This window comes from Macaca thibetana, chromosome 5, assembly GCF_024542745.1.
Source record: "Macaca thibetana thibetana isolate TM-01 chromosome 5, ASM2454274v1, whole genome shotgun sequence".
Lineage (NCBI taxonomy): Eukaryota > Metazoa > Chordata > Mammalia > Primates > Cercopithecidae > Macaca > Macaca thibetana.
This window is the reverse complement of record NC_065582.1, coordinates 170,666,479-170,678,719: the sequence shown is the minus strand read 5'-3', so window position 1 is coordinate 170,678,719 and position 12,241 is coordinate 170,666,479. Positions and strand designations below refer to the sequence as shown.

General features: G+C 39.6%; 1 protein-coding gene across 2 annotated transcripts in view; it reads right to left on the bottom strand.

Annotated features, from left to right (window-relative positions):
- TAPT1 (transmembrane anterior posterior transformation 1) overlaps positions 1–12,241 on the bottom strand; it is a 65,754-nt gene that overhangs the window by 42,200 nt on the left and 11,313 nt on the right. The window contains exon 2 of one of the 2 annotated variants that reach the window (XM_050792506.1): positions 10,683–10,813. The exons of the other annotated variant lie outside the window; for it this stretch is intronic. Coding sequence (XP_050648463.1) covers positions 10,683–10,813 — 131 coding nt within the window. The remainder of the gene's footprint in view (positions 1–10,682; positions 10,814–12,241) is intronic. 2 annotated transcript variants of the gene reach the window in all.

Sequence of the window (12,241 nt, the reverse complement as noted above, 5' to 3'; positions counted from 1 at the left end):
TCAATAAATTGCTCTACCTCCACAGATTGAAATTCACAGTTACAGACTGAACTGTGTCCCCTATCAAGTTCCTAAGTTGGTACCTCAGAATGTAACCGTGCTTGGACATGGGGTCTTTAAAGAGGTAATTTAAGTTTAGGTCTTTAGGGTGGACCCTAATCCAATATGACTGGAGTCCTTATAAAAGAGGAAATTTGGACACAGGCACAGACAGAGGAGAGATATGAAGACCGAGGGGGAAGGCAGCCATCTGCAAGTCAAGAAGAGGCCTCAGAAGAAACTACCCCACTGACACTTGATCGCAGACTTCCAGCTTCCAGAACTGCAAGATAATAAATGTCTGTTGTTTAAACCACCTAGTATATGGTACTTTGTTATGGCAGCCCTAGCAAACGAATTCACATGTCTTTAAATCGAAGAGTACATTTTATTAATTTTGGATAAAAATGTCTCAAAAATATGCTACACATATTTTTGCCAGATTTCTTAATCTGAATATATAGGCCCTTTTTTTGTTTTCCACAATTTAGACTCATTATGAACAGCAATGAAAATATGATGCTAAACCCCTAAATCACGTGCTGGTAGATTAACATAGAGTCCCAGTGTTGCATGTTTTCTTGTCTTACACACAAAGCAGTGCAGTAGGAGGTTGAGCAAGGTCCATGTAGATAGAGTTTGTGGTCCTTTTCTATTACTCTCCTGTCACTGAGAAGCCTTTCCCTCCTTGTGAGTGGACTGCTGGTTCAGTACTGAGGGCAGAAGCTGCCAGAAACCCCATGTCCCCAGAAGGAGAGTTTGTGATCCACTAAAAAGTTGCAACTCAGTCTGAAAATCAGGTCCCGGATAGGCAGCCAGGTTGAAATTTAGTTCCCTCCTAGGCAGCTTCCAAGGCACTGAAGACAGTTCAGCTCAAACTGACTACAGAAAGCTTTGCAGAAGAGTATACGAGTGGAAACACACTGGAAAGTTCTTTGTGCAAAACTGAATTAAAAGTACTGAGTTACAAACTGCAGGCATACAACTTTAAAATATTTTCTAAAATTCATTCTCAGCAGTGATTTATCAAAATGCACATGCTTCAAAATAATCTCATGCTTAATAATCTTCAGGTACCTCTTTAAATAAAAAGAGTTATAAGTGAAAACAATCAAAGGACAGAAACGTTCACCAGGCTCTCTGTCTCTGAGAGATCTTGTCTGGAAGGACTTTAGAAGCCTTCTACAGGTTCTGGGCAATGGAACCGGGCACTGGCCAGGTGCTGGCTCCGCCTGTGCATGGCCACAGTCCAGTACCACCCACACTCTGCAGTGAGACAAGGAGTTGGCACAGGTTCTTGAGTGGTGGAGGCAGAGCCAGAACTTCACTCAGTCTGCAGAAAACTGAAGCACTATTTCCACTAATGACACTTTCATTCATCCTTCTGGCCTCACTCACCACTGGATTTACCATTATACATATTTCAAAATAAAGTTTAGCCTAAGTTTTTAACATCTGAACTTTAATGCTAAGGAAATTACAAAATGAAAATTATCCTATGACATTGTAAGTGAACAAAATATTCACTTGTGAAAACTTCTGCCACCTGCTCTTATCATATTTATTTTGAACCTAATAGAACTGCAACTTAGCATCTGAAAAATACCTGCCTCAAGAGAAATAAATCAATAAAAACGCCAGCCTCTTTCTGTGGGGAATGAAGCAGGGTTTCTTTACCTTTTAAAAAATCTATGCTTCCCTTTATGACAAAAATCTCCTGCTCTTCTTTTAGTACCATTTGAAATTTCAAAATAAATAATATGTTATGGCTAAAATGAAAGCAGCATAATGATTTTGCAATATGCCTCCTTGACTTATACTAACCATCTTCTGGAAATTCTGAATACCATCTCCTCCACCACAACCACCAAATACCACCTGCTAGTCAAGGATCGCTGGTCTAGAGTGTTACAAAGTAGGGGTAAAGAGGCTTAGTCTCACTTTTATAAAGCTCGTGCTAAAGCTCTGGGTCTACTTCTGTAAAAGCAGAGACCATATCTTGCTTAATACTGCACTGGGAGGAAAGACATCTTCTCCAGGGAATTCACGACCCAGTGAGCTTGACACAAACCACACAGTAAGTGCTAGATGAATGATGTGCTCTGGAAACACAGGTGAAGAGCTTAGGTCTGTAAAGTGTGTGTATTTGGGGGTAGGGGAGAGTGGCATGAACACCACAGGGAAGGAGGTGCAAGAGATAGCAGAGATGTCCCACAGAGGAGAGAAGATGGGCACTAGATTTTGCCAGGAAGTAAAGAGGACAGAATTCCAAACCAAGGGAAGAGCATGCACAGGTACAATGTGAGTAGCCACCTAGCAGTGAGGTTAGGCTATAATCATTATGCAAGAGGCATGAAAATCACGTTTAGCTCATTGTTAAGGAGCTCAAATTTTTATTCTTAGGTTCCAAGGCATCCTTGCCTTTTGATTGTTTTCACTTATAGCTCTTTTATTTTAAAGAGGTACCTGAAGGTAATTAGATTATTTTGAAACATGTACATTTGGATAAATCTCTGCTGAGAATGAATACATTCTCAATAAACCCACATGTAGGGATCAATTATCAGCAGAATGTCAAGGGGAACAGGGTATCAATAAGAAAACTATAAATGACTGACTTTGAAAGCAATTACTGCAGATTCAAGGTTATCCCTACAATAAAATCATTTTAATCATCTGAATTAAAAAATTCATGCCCCAGAAAGTCTATACTCTAGGAGATGGCCAAAAAAGGGATTATCATGAGCCAGGTTCTCTTATGATAGGCAAGCTATGTAAGCATATGTAGCCATGGAAAACAAATCAATTGAAGATTTTAATTTGTAGGACTATGCACATAGAATGATCCTGAGACTTTCTTGTTTCTCTTATTTCCAATCCATGTTGAATAGTGTTATATTTTAAGCATGTGACCCACATTAACTTAATCCTCACAACAACCCACCAGGCAGGAACTATTACTTGGTATTTTGCTTGCTACAGACAGGGCTTAGACAGGGCTGTGGTGCTCCTGCTGAGAGGCTGGAATGATGCAGCAAGGCAGGAGTGCCCTCAGGGTTCAAGGCAAGACTGAGTGTCACCTAAGGAACAGAGGTCTTAGCTGCTGCTCTAGGCTCTGATCCTATACCTTCTATCTAGGATCAGATCGAGGGAGCGGTCAGCATGCAGCACCACAGCACGCTGCAGTGAGCAGAGAGGACAGTACGGAAGGAGAAGAGCCATCAGTGTGAATGATCACAGCAGCCTGATACAGGACAATGAAAGACAGAGAAGAGAAATTTAAGACTGTTTCCAAAGCTGAAATGAGAGAAATAAGTGACTGATTCACAAAGATAAACATGGCCCCATGGTGCCAAGTTCAAAAATTATCTTTTAAATACATCAATAAATGCGGTAGAGGCCTAAAGGCTTTGCTGGCTTGTCTTAGAACTATCTGATGGGTCTCACATGCCGAACCTCCCCTGAAACAATTAAGAATGGTAGGACAGTTGCAGAAAGAACGTGGAAGCTATGGTCACCACCACCACAAGCAGGGTGTGACAAGCCTCAGAGAGAAGGGGAGAAGCACCAGCCAAGGCTGCTGAGATTTGAGACATGTGGATCCCTACTGGCTTTCCTGCTTCTCAGCAGCCACACGGGGGGTACATCTGCGCAAGGGTGTGTCACCAGCAAGAGCTGCATCATGAGAAGAATTTAGAGGGATGATTCTCTAAACATGTTTTCATGAAATTAGAAACTGACTAGGATGCCCAAGAAAACACTGCCACAAATATGGGTCTGAGTAAGTACTCTCTATTAGTTTTACAGTGAAATCCCAGGACTGTTTTACTGAAATAAAGGGGAAACAATAGTCATTATTAATGTTTTCTTAACATATACCTCACACTGACATAAAACAAAAAGGCTTTATATGACATTTTAAGTCCATTCATTTGAAATGAACTTTTGGATTATTTTTTTCCTAAATGCTAACCCCGCCACGACCTTCAAAAAGGCAAAACTAAGTTATTCAACTAGACATTTAAATCTTTCCATCTGCCCTCACCATTCCTCATAGGCAAACTCATTCAATGAATCATGCACTATCAGACCTCTTGACATGACCTAAGTCCAACCTTCTAATCATAGAAGAAAGTAAAACCTAAGAGAGATTTGATGCCTTGATCAGGCCTCAGCTATTACAAACACACTCAAGAAGCTAAGGTTGTTGATGCTTGATTACAAATAATTCCCCTGTATGTCAGTAACCCTTCTCCCTTTCAACAATAATAGTTTATGCCTAGTAATAACAATATATCAATACTTACACCTTCAATCTGACAAATTTAAAGCTTATAAAAATTTGCCACATTGGTAAGAAAACTAAGGGGTTCTATTTAAGTCTAAGCAGTTGAATTTAATTTTTAGAAAAATGTGTTAAATAGCTATAATGTACAAGGCATGGTAACAATGAAATAATGAATGGCCAAAAGCACAGAATTACAAGGTAAAGAAAAGTCAACAGAATATTTTCATTTTAGTTTAACCAGATATGCAAACTTACATGAACACATATAAACACGAAAAAGAATATTGCTGAAAGGTTTCATGATAATCCACAACATACATCTGACATATTTAACACAAGAAATAAATACCATGAGAGGGGAATAAATAAATCAAATGAAGATTTTAATCTGTATAATTAAATTATGTAATTGTAGAATTAAATTAGAATTTTAATTGTAGAATTATATTATATATTAACTATATTCATGGAAGGATCTTGAGCTCTCCCTGCTTGTCTCACTTCCAGTCCATGTTGAATATGACTATACTAATTTTCCAGAAAGAAAGCTCTGAGGGACAGCTAACCCAATAACCATTGTCAGTTCTTTTCCGTTTGTTGGAAAAGCATAATAATCACTGTCCTAGCCTCCTCTGCAGCTGGGGATGGCTATGTAGCTCAGTTTGCACAGTAAGACAGAAGTGGAAGTATTCCAGGCCACGTCTGGGAAATCTTTCAATTCTTTATAAAAGGCATAGTCAAAAAGGTGGCAATGCCCACCCCATTTCTTTCTGTTTATAATGCAGATGTAATGCTGAGGTTGCAGCTGTCATCCTTCTACTAGAAGACAACAAGCAAGAAGACCCAAAGCCAATTTGCCAAGGATGGCAAAGTAGAAAGATGAAAAGGACTTGGGTCCATGACAGCGTCATTAATCTCCTGCAACAACTGAGACCTCTTTTTTTCTAGACTTGTTGAAAAAAATAGTTTCCTACTTGTTTAAATCACTCTTAACCACCTTTTCTGTTCTATACAGCTAAAAGCATTGCTAAGAAACACATATTTAACAGTCTCCTTCCACAGACTCGACTCTCCAGCCTGACCATTCAACATAACTGGATCTAGTCTATCTCTTTTTTCGAGACAGGGTCTTGCTCTGTTGCCCAGGCTGGAGTACAGTTGCATGATCTTAGCTCAGAGCAACCTCTGCCTCTGGGGCTCAAGCGATCCTTCTGCCTCAGTCTCTCAAGTAGCTAGGACTACAGGTGCATGCTACCACTCCTGGCTATTTTTTGTAGAGACAGCGTTTTGCCACATTGCCTAGGTTGGCCAGTCTATCTTTCTTTCCAGCATGTGTCAGTGGTTTCCTGTCCACACCTAACAATTTTCCACCTCTGGATCTTCCTAGCATACCCATCCCATCCTACAAAGCCTATACAACAAAATCTCCCTCTTTTTCCTTCCTAGATCCTCGTCCCAGGCCTGTTGTTTAAGCACACTTACCCTTCTCTAAATTCTTCACATTTTATTTATACTATTTAAAAGCACTTGTCACTTTGTATCCTGTATTATAATAACTTATGGATCTGATATCTCCTAAGCTAGGTGTGAGTCTTGTTTATCTCTGTATTCTGTATCACAAGAGTGCCTTCTTGGAACATAGGAAGTACTCAAAACATAGATGCAGTAAATTAATAATTAAGTGTGTAAGTCATCTTTACCTTTCTAAATTAGAATTTAAACATATCTGGGAATTTTAGAAGATCCTATAATGGGTATTTCTTTACTATTTACTGTAGCTTTAGATTCACAAAGATGACAAAATTAGTCCTTAGACAAGAGACAATTTTGACCTGACACTTGGGAAACTGTTCCCAGGGGACTAGGGGACCTAAATGGAGAGCATATGCTATTAGCACATACCTCCACCAAACAATGGTGGAAGGAGAGATCTGTCTGGAAGTCAATGTAGAACTGCCACAGTGGGGTGGGCAAAGGAATTGGAGCTTTAATAGTATATATGTATCTTGTAAGGCTGTTGAAGGGACTGAACGCAAACACATGTAAAGTGCCTAGGACAGTACCTAGCACCTAATTCTTACATAACAAACATTATTTATTATTCATACAGAAACAGATACAAGTGGTGGGATGTAAGTGTCTAAGTCAAGGTGGGGTGTGGGACAGTGAGAAATCACTCACCATGAATTTCCTCTTTAGGAAACTGATGCTCCCTGCCCCCGATTTCACCAAGCCTCTGGTTAAAGCACCCTGTTTCTGTTATAATTGTAGGTTTCATGCATGTGCCCACCGAGGCCAGACTCTACAGGGCTTGGAAGAAAATGGTAGGGTGTGTTATCATCTCTCATGGCCATTGGTTATGTCCTTCATGAAAGAGATCAGCTTTACTCCCAGACAGCCTGGGTAAAAGGAAAGAGGAAAGAAGACAGCTTTCCCTAGATATTTTTTCTGCCTATGGTCAGCAACACAAGAGGGCCAAGAGTCAGAAAATCATGCCCCTTGCAGGGTTAGTAAAGTCAAGTTTAGTGGCAAGCAAAGCAGGGAGATTAAAAGTATAATGTGAGATAAAACTGGGACCCAGGGAAATCCTAAAAACCACACCTCTCCCAATCACCTCCTGCTGAGCACATCCCAAAGATGAAAGCTATCCCTACTGCAAAGAAAAATATTACATCCACCAGAATGTAATCGGGAACAAGAAACCTTTAAATTCCTCTCACTCTAGCAGAGTAGTGCATTCCCCCTGAATGGCTGATGTGAAGGCTGTGAAAAATTTTACATGCTTACCATATAATTAATATATAGATGAGGCAACTTAGGCACAGAATGATTAAGTGAATTGCTCAAGGACTCACAGCTAATCAATTGTGAAGCCAAGATTCAGAGTTAGGCAGTCCAGCTTTAGAGATGATCCCCTTAAACACTTTGCTATCTTGCCTCTCAATTTAGAATGCACAGAAAGTATAGTTTAATCTGCTTGGTTGTATAAAAAAGAATAATAAAGTTCCCAAAGTAGACTACATAAATAGCAGAAGATCTGGTATATAGAACCCAAGGGGTTGTGGAGTCAGGGGAGGGCATTTATGGTGGAAGAGAAGAAATGTCTCCCAAAGCCAATAAAACACTCCAAAATTATGTACTCCTACATTAAAATAAGAAGTTTAAGAGTGAAAATCATGTGCTAACAATTGGAGATACTATTTAAAATATATAAGCAATTCATTTTTACTAAATGTCAAGTATAAAGTATTTATCCAATGACAATGTAATACAAAAATTGGAGGATTTTTTTTTCACATTAGTAAACAGGTTTGATAAGAGATATTAAGTTGACTTTTCTCTTTATCTTAAAATATAAAAATTAATTACATGTTTTATGGTGTTTACAACCTTTGTAGAAGCAAAGTGCTCTTTAATTTTCAAGTTTCTCTTCCTGAAAAGGTTAGGTGAAAATATCATAGCATTTATCGAAAACAAGAAAAAATATGAGTAAGGTATTATATATTAGAATAGACAATGTAAACAAAAACAGCCAATAAAAAATAATTTAGGTTATCTTGCATATCTAGATAGGCTCTCAACTCATACTAAAAACTTTACGTGAAATCCTATTTATAAAAAATAAAGGCCTTAAAGATATCAGAGTGACTTCATGTGGTTATGAGAGATATTTAAGCCTGGAATTAAACTGAAACCTAAATTTGCTTTCCTTTACATCCCGCTTGGTTTCAGAAGTTAAGAAAAAATGCTCCAAACAGAAAACCATGACTTTTTTTGTACATTTAGGCTACAAAGCTTCTTAAGTATTGTTCTAAGAGACTACATCAAATTTTCCCAAACAGGCCTAAAGCCTCTTTCAGGGAAAACAAAAATCATTAGAAAATTAGCGAGACTCCGTCTCAAAAAAAAAAAAAAAAAGAAAATTATTACAATTGTGTATTAGCAGTGTTAATGCAACTTTTCTGACATTATACATTTACATTCATACAAATGGAACCAAAGTTTCATGAAACAATACTCTTAGCATAGGCAATGTTCTCTGATAATTCTTCTATTTTCTTTAAAAAAAAAAATTCTGGCCGGGCGCGGTGGCTCAAGCCTGTAATCCCAGCACTTTGGGAGGCCGAGACAGGCGGATCACGAGGTCAGGAGATCGAGAGACGATCCCGGCTAACACGGTGAAACCCCGTCTCTACTAAAAAATACAAAAAAATAGCCGGGCGAGGTGGCGGGCGCCTGTAGTCCCAGCTACTCGGCAGGCTGAGGCAGGAGAATGCGGGAACCCGGGAGGCGGAGCTTGCAGTGAGCTGAGATCCGGCCACTGCACTCCAGCCTGGGTGACAGAGCAAGACTCCGTCTCAAAAAAAAAAAAAAAAATTCTGATGGCAACTTATACTGATTACTTGATTCATTAGTAGTTCTACAGTGGACCACAATTTAAAATCACTGGTTTATACTTTAGTCTCATCAAGACATAAGTATAAGGCTATTTTCTCCAGAAGACAATTTATACTCCTAATTACAAACATGAAATGCTTATAAGTTTCTGTGAGAAATCTACCCCAAAACATTGCTTGTTATTTGAGTTGCCTTAAGAGAAAGAAAGAAGGAAGCGTGAAACAAGCCTGTCTCTGCTGAGGTAACAGAATCAGGAGTGGATGCTGCCACTGTTCATTAGTTTTGCCACAAGAGGGGTAATAAAAGGGGTCAGACAGACACCAACCCACTTTGAAGCAGTCCCCTGGTTGTGTTCATCAAGTTTGGTGGGAGTTGCAGATTTAAATCCCTCTGTGTCCTCCCCAGAGAAAAATGGGAGTTCATAATTACTCAGACAGACAGGAAACAAATTCCCCCGTAGAGGGCTGAGGCCAGGTGGGCAAAAGCTGACAGTGGCTGGCACCGTCCTGTCCAAATACAGGCCTTGGCAGGCTGTCCCTCCCACTTCCCCTGCACTGTGTCCTCACACTTCCATCTCATGGCTTATTGCTGGAAAAAATCCGAAAAGCAAGCTAACGGTCTTTTAAGACACAAGAACTGGTTTAATCTTGTATTTTTTTCCAAGTAAAAGAAACATACGCCTACCCCACTCCTTTCTCCAAACAAAATCTTCGTTAAATCCCAATATATAAGACAGAGCTGTTGCTGCACTGGAGAGGAGTACTGCAGACAGCCCTGCCCACTCCTCCTCCCTCCTTATCTGTCAGTCCCTCAGGCTCCTCCACGGAACCCTAGTCCTCTAGAAATGTAGGAATACAGTAATAGTTAAGCATATTTAATGATCCTCGCTAAAGGCAATCAAACCATTGCCATATTTGTTCTCTAATCTTTGCTTGCTCACCAGCTCTCTAAATCCCACCCTAATACAGAACTCCCTAAAACTTCAGCAAGTGATGCTTCACCAAGAACCTACATAAAGCAACATTTCTGAAACTGTCACTCTACATTTGGCTCTTTTTCTTCTATTAAACTGATAGACTGTCAGAAAGAGAACATCAGCCAAACCAGCTGGGTCCTTACTCCTCATTTGCCTGTAGTACCTCTTGTTATTACAATGTACCAATAAATCCAGCCAACCAAACTCTTCTGATAGCCACTCCAACAGAAAGTATGATTCCAAAAAGATGACTGGACTATTACAAGATTTATGTTACCATAGAAGTATGACAACATGTTTCAATATAGCTGAAGCTTAATTATTTCTTCTTTTCTTTTAGCAAGCAATTTTGGAATTGCTTAGACTCACCAACTCTAGCATCACCTAGGGGAGAAGGGGCTGCTTTCCCATCCTATTTTACTGGTCTTGATAGGATAAGGCACAGACAAGGAATAAGACACATGAAGATGTAGTGCTGCTGTTACTACACTCACCCTGTAATGTGATGCTTCCTGTGACAAAGATAAAACAAACCATCTTTTTCTTTGAAGAGACTGTCCTGTATGTTTACAAACATGTGGGCTTTCTGAGAAACTGAAACCTTTAAAAAGGCTGAAATTAAATAATTTATTAAGCTGAATGGGGAAAAAAAAAACCTGTTTCTAGTAAAACAGAACTGAAGGGAACTAAAAGGGTACAGAAGTAGAGATTAATTCCTTACAAAAGTTATTTTGATGTAGCACACAATGATAATGATAGGCAGAAAAGTTCAGATTTTGATAGATCTATTAATATCATTGGGTCTTACACTGAAAAATGTAACTTTAAAGCTTCTTCCTATAAGGAAATTTCTACTCCCCCAATAACATTATTTCAATTATTTAAAAAACCCAACTCTAGCTGTTCACCATTTTTTTTTTCATAATTAATACTTTGACATAACTTTCAACATGATGTCTGGTAATGAAGAAAAAATAGTACCTTTTCCAATTCTCTTGGTATTCGCAAACAAGTGTATACTCTTTCTCTTCTTTCTGTATACTTGGCCTCATTATGTTCAAGGAAGTACCCTCTTGTTAGTTCAGCACTGAGGAACCTCAACAATGAAAGCTCTACAGAAAAGAAAATGACAGAAAACAAAAAGAACAGTATTTATCAAGGAACTTCCAAGCTACCTGGGGCCATAGGTAATACACATATAAAACAAAGAGACCAAAATAAATGTTATCTATAATTCTATGTCTAGAACTGAACAACTACACACAACGATCAGCAAGTATTTTTGAGAAAAGTATTCTTCTGTGTGGTATAAACCGAAAATGCCACAGGAATATCTAAGGGAATAATTACTAAGGGCTAGAATAGTCAAGAAAGTATTTTTCAAGAGCTCAGTCTTGGTTCTTACAGGTGATACAGTACCTGGACTGACAGAGATGGAGGGAAAATCAGTAGCTGTCAAGAATATATAAAACAGAGCAATATATTGAGTTGAAAGGGAGCCAAGTCACACAACAGGCACCACTTTAGTCCAAGAACCACCCTGGGTGAACTACATGGATACCAGTGCCCCAGCTCCTTTCTTAGTTCAGCCTCAGAAATCCTGCACAAATGTCTAAATAATGCCATTTTCCTACATGAACTTACCAACATGACACTCACAATAGTTACGCAAAGTGCAACCTCAACTAGATCAGAAAAACTTCCCCTTCCTTGGATCTTTCCATTCACCCATGTTTTTCCTCTGTTCCTCTAAAGCAAACTACTCCATAGTCATCTCATCTCAGATGAGGAAAACAAGGTCAAAGGAAATTATTTATATACTTTCCACTCACTGCAATTGGAAGCTTGAGGTAAGAAGTGAAGGCTCTGGATACTCGACCCCACCTCTTCTCAGTGCATTACACTTCCCTGACAGCCCATCCCCTAATGACCCTCAGCACCCCTTACTTCATCTACACCTTCCTACGTTTACTCTGCAGGAGGTAAACTCTCTTCCAGAACGCAGGTTACCAAAAGGTTTCCAACTGTCCACTGTTCTCTTCGCTCTGAGCTGGCCTTGTCCTTTTTACCAAATGTGGTCTTAATGTTACCTCCAAAAAATGACAAGGGAGGAAGGTTGATTTCATTTATGCAGATCTACTTAAGGAGTTGCACCTTCTAGGAGTACTATGATCTAAAGCCTACCTGTGAGGCGGAAAGAGTTTATAGTAAAAAAAAATCCTTGGCTGGGTGTGGTGGCTCATGCTTGTAATCCCAACACTTTGGGAGGCCGAGGCGGGAGGATCACAAGGTCAGGAGTTCAAGACCAGCCGGCCAACACAGTGAACCCTGTCTCTAACCAGCCAACCCTGCAGCTTCCCCGTCCCTCCGTGCCACCTAAATCTGATTCATTGGTGCTCTTCTCTCTTGAATGGCTAAAAGTACAAAAAAAATTAGCTGGACGTGCTGGCGGGGCGCCTGTAGTCCCAGCTACTTGGGAGGCTGAGGCAGGAGAATTGCTTGAACCCAGGAGGCGAAGGTTGCAGTAAGCTGAGATCACA